The sequence below is a fragment of the Apium graveolens genome, chromosome 4 (assembly GCF_009905375.1).
Source record: "Apium graveolens cultivar Ventura chromosome 4, ASM990537v1, whole genome shotgun sequence".
Classification (NCBI taxonomy): Eukaryota; Viridiplantae; Streptophyta; class Magnoliopsida; order Apiales; family Apiaceae; genus Apium; species Apium graveolens.
In genome coordinates, this window is record NC_133650.1 from 156,625,170 (window position 1) to 156,629,673 (window position 4,504).

General features: G+C 40.2%; 1 protein-coding gene across 1 annotated transcript; it reads right to left on the reverse strand.

The window, feature by feature from the left end:
* Positions 1-3,185: 3,185 nt before the first annotated feature.
* Positions 3,186-3,598, reverse strand: LOC141719096 (uncharacterized). Its single transcript, XM_074521477.1, has 2 exons — positions 3,412-3,598; positions 3,186-3,355 (listed from the first exon to the last, which is right to left on the reverse strand). Exons 1-2 carry the CDS (start codon positions 3,596-3,598, stop codon positions 3,186-3,188), a joined length of 357 nt encoding a protein of 118 aa, XP_074377578.1.
* Between the last annotated feature and the right edge of the window lie 906 nt (positions 3,599-4,504).

Sequence of the window (4,504 nt, forward strand, 5' to 3'; positions counted from 1 at the left end):
GCATGGGTCTCGTGTCAAGCCTATCTAATTCAATCACTTGCTTACCATTTACTATGCGTAGTTCTATGCAAATTAGAAACTCCTTTCTAATTTCATTCACTCTGGCCAGAGATTCCTGAACTAGCATAAGTGGATCAGCCTTGAACATTCGCTTCCTTCACTGGAAGGGGTAGATCCTTTATTGATCATACACTATCTTCGTGTACAAATTCCTATACCCAGAAGAGCCCTAATAATTGTCCCTGGAGACTAAGAACTAAACCAAAGCATAGTTCAGTGTACACAAGATGACTATGATGACCTCAAGTCTAAGGATACTTGTACAACTATCACTATGTGAACAACTGCTGACACGTGAGTGAACTCCATCAGTTGTTCAGCTGTGCGAGTCATGTTCAGTGAACTTATTCTATAATAAGCACCTACATACTAGCTATAGTGTCACCACACAAATGTCTATGAGAACAGACATCCTTCATAATGAAACAAGCATAGTATGTACCGATCTTTGCGGATTATTAATTACCAGTTAGTAATCCTATGACCAGGAACTATTTAAGTTTAGAGTTATCATCTTTTTAGGTCTCACTATTATGATCTCATCATAATCCATAAAAAGCTTTACTCTAAACTATGGTATATCTTATTTAAACACTTAAATAGATAGAGCCCGTAATAAAAACAAAACAAGTCTTTTATTAATATCAATGAAATTAAAACAGATTACATAAAAGTTATTCCTAAATCCTAATACATGATTGGACTTAGGACATATTCCTTTCAGGAATAACCATAACCAGATCAATAAGCCAAGATCTCAAAACCATATCCTATTCTTCACCAAAACAATAAAAAGCTTATAAGTAGAATGAACGCTAAACACATCATGACTCCAAAATACCTTCATCATCACTACAGTTATACAAGGATTCATACTACAACATTGAACACATCAACACAAATGCTTATCTGACCGTGCAATGGATGAGGCCCTGAAAGACTTATGCAATAATACCCATGTAGCGAACGTTAGGTTAGCGGATCACAGACTGAACAAGCCTTAGGTCACTAGGCACAAAGTCCCCTAGAACTTAATTGCTCGAGTTTTAAAGAGCTCACCCGTGGTCAATTCTGTATAATCAGATACTAACACAATTTTTTTTCTTTTTTTCTTTTTTTCTTTTTTTCCTTTTTTCTTTTCTGGAATGAGTGAGTTTCGCTCCATCTCATCCATCCCTAGACTACTCATAAATATGAGCGACTACTAGCCTTTTGACGCCTAACTTTTATTAACAACTAGCAATGAAATCCATGATTTTCCCCAATTTATATTTTAGTGCTCCTCCGTCATCAAGGGAATAGAAAACATTCTAAATGTAAACAAGTGATTAAATTTCAATAACCAAACCAGTATGGCCCTGATCTAGTCCAAAAGCAACCGATGAGACTTGTGAATAGGCTTTGCTTCTGGAAATGCAAGTCAATTCATACGAACTTAATCATCCCTCTATTCATCATCACTACACTCAAATCAACATCAACCTACCAACCGGAAATAGCTCATCCTACGGGATCATGCTATATGTTATGCAAATGCAACTAAATGGACTTACATGATATACATAAATAATTATGCAAATAATTATGGTCTATATGAATAACAATACAAGATTATGAATGAACTACCACTACACATATAATATGATTCTTATATGAACACGACTCTACTACTACTAATCCTTAAATTTCCACCCCCAAACTTAAAATATATAATGACCTCATTGAAGGCAATAATAAGGATAGCAAGAGCATACCTAACTGTCAGCAGTATCACCCTCTTCGGGTGGAGAATCAGGCGGCGGATACACTGTGCTAGCTCCAAAAGCTGGCCAATCAACCTCTACACCAGTGGTTTGAAAAGCACTACCTAGAGCCAGTGTCAAGTCCTCCGCAAAACGGTGAAGGATGTCATGCATGGCATCAATACGCCGAGTCAACCGTCTATACTGAGCATCACCAAAACCAGACCTATGAACTTCTTGTTGTGCACGAGAGGGTCCCTCTGTAGGCATGGGAGGATTCGAGCGACCACCCTCTGCATCATCATAAATATACCCTAACCCCTTGTCATGGGGCACACCGTCGTCCCATTCTTCCATCCTAGAAATCGTAGAGTGATCAATAGGGGCACGGGAGGATTCGTAGAAGGAAGAATATTAGCACACAGAAAAAAGTTCCAGGCCCTCGCATACCTGTTTATGGCAGAAGCAGGGAAGATGAGCGGCTCAGTTGTTCATGCCTTCAATTTCCATGTCATACCCGGAACACACACCTCATCTAAGATATAATCTAAATCCAAATCAGCCCGGGTCTTGCGCGCCCAATCTTCAACACCCCTAGGCTTTGCAGGTTGACACGGCGAATAGCAGTAGGCCGGTAATCCAGAGTTAAACCCCAAACCACAGAATATCCATTTTTCTCAGCCTTAGCATTAGCATAGAACTCCCGCACACTGCTTAATGGAACCGCGGATGGCGCCTCACAAAATCTCTCCCAACCCATAATCGCAATTATCTCGACTAACTGCATATTCAGAGTCGTAGGCAAGAATCCCTTTTTCTTAGCCACTGGTTTAGACATCAATCGAGCAAATTCTGCTTGTGCCTCCGGTGAAGTGAATTTGTTATCACCGCCACCCATACTAGAGTCCTCTATAGAAGAGGGATGGGTGCTACTACTACCAGTCAATCTTGCTCTCTTGGGTGCCATAATCAAGCAATTGGTTGTTAATTGGGTGCAAATAGTGTATGTAGATCAAGGGATTGTGTGTATATAATGATGGGTAAGTATATAAGAATTGGTATATGTAGTAGAGATTTGAAGGGAGGCTGCTGTAAAATATTGGGTAGGGTTAGGGTAAAATTTTGGGTAAACCTGTGTAGCAATTGTTTTGTTTTTTGTTTTTTTTTCAGAACAGCGGGTAGGCACGGGCGCGCAGGAAGAGGGTGCGGGCGCGCTGAGCTTCTGTTAGACGGGCGCACCGGAAGATAGCGCGGGTGCGCTGAGCTACTGCCAAAAAAAAAATTCTTCTTTTTTTATATAAGCTACAATACTACAAAAATGTGTGGGTTGCCTCCCACGAAGCGCTTGTTTTCCGTCCTTAGCTTGACGTGAAGCTTCTTAATTCAAGTCGTAGCAAGAACGGCGATCACCGCTTCACGGTTCATCGTATCACCAAAGTAATGCTTCAATCTCTTACCATTAACCTTAAATGCTAGGTCCGGAAGCTTATCAAAAATTTCCATTGCACCATGCGGAAACACAGTTTTGACTATTAACGGCCCTGCTACCTTGACTTAAGCCTTTATGGAAAAAGTCTGAGACGAGAATTGAACAGTAGGACTTGTTGACCTGGCACAAATGACTTGTGCACCAACCTCCTATCGTGCCATCTCTTAACGTTCTCCTTGTATAACTTGTTGTTCTTGTAAGCCTGTAGACGAAACTCATCGAGCTCATTAATTTGGAGCATTCTCCTTTCTCCAGCAGCCGACATGTCAAGATTCAGTTTCTTCAAACCCGTTGATAGCGATGACATCTCAACATAAACTGATGAGCATCTTTAAACAAGGTTGACCAGAAAAATCCCGCCTGAAGGATACGGGAAGTGGTCTTCTCTCTACCATAATGACCATCATACGCAGTGGCATGACAATCTCGCAAAAAACCCTCTGTTTAACTATACAAAATGCACCTCCTGATTATCTGATATGCCCCCTGTCTGAACAGGAACGACTCATCCCATCGATACCACTTCACTTCATGTAAAAACTTCTTCCTTTGAGCATTAGAAAAATTCTGAGGGGATCACATTACTCACAAGATAGTTCACAATATCTGCAAACCATGGTTCTTCTTCTTGCACCCCAAAAAGTTGCTCATCGGGAAAAGATTCGTTGATTAACGTGTTATCTTGTGAAGCTTTACAATGATCTTCCAAACGTGATAGATGATGCGCTACCTGGTTTTCCGTACCTTTCCTGTCTTTGATTTCCAACTCGAATTCCTGAAGCAAGAGAATCCATCGAATCAATCACGGTTTTGAATCTTTCTTCGAGACTAAATATTTAATAGCTGTATGATCAGTGTAAACTGTCACTTTTGTCCCAAGCAAGTAAGATCTAAATTTCTCGAACCCGTAAACAACTGCCAAAAGCTCCTTCTCCGTAGTAGTGTAATTCAGCTGAATATCATTAAGGGTTTTACTAGCGTAGTAAACCTTATGGAAAATATTCTTCTTTCTCTGACCGAGAACAGCTCCTACTGCATAGTCTCTAGCATCACACATCATCTCAAAAGGCTCACCCCAATCAGGTGAAGTAATAACAAGTGCTGTAGTCAATTTCTTTTTCAAAATCTGGAAAGCAGCTAAACATTCTTCATCAAATTTGAAGGTAACATCCTTCTCCAACAAATTGCACAAGGGTTTAGAAATTTTGGAGAA

Excerpts from the sequence above, each read along its gene's own strand:
- LOC141719096 (XM_074521477.1), bottom strand. The coding sequence starts at position 3,598 with ATGTCATCGCTATCAACGGGTTTGAAGAAACTGAATCTTGACATGTCG. Across the intron at positions 3,356-3,411 it reads GCACAAGTCATTTGTGCCAG|TCAAGGTAGCAGGGCCGTTA; the intron begins GTCAACAAGTCC and ends TAAAGGCTTAAG.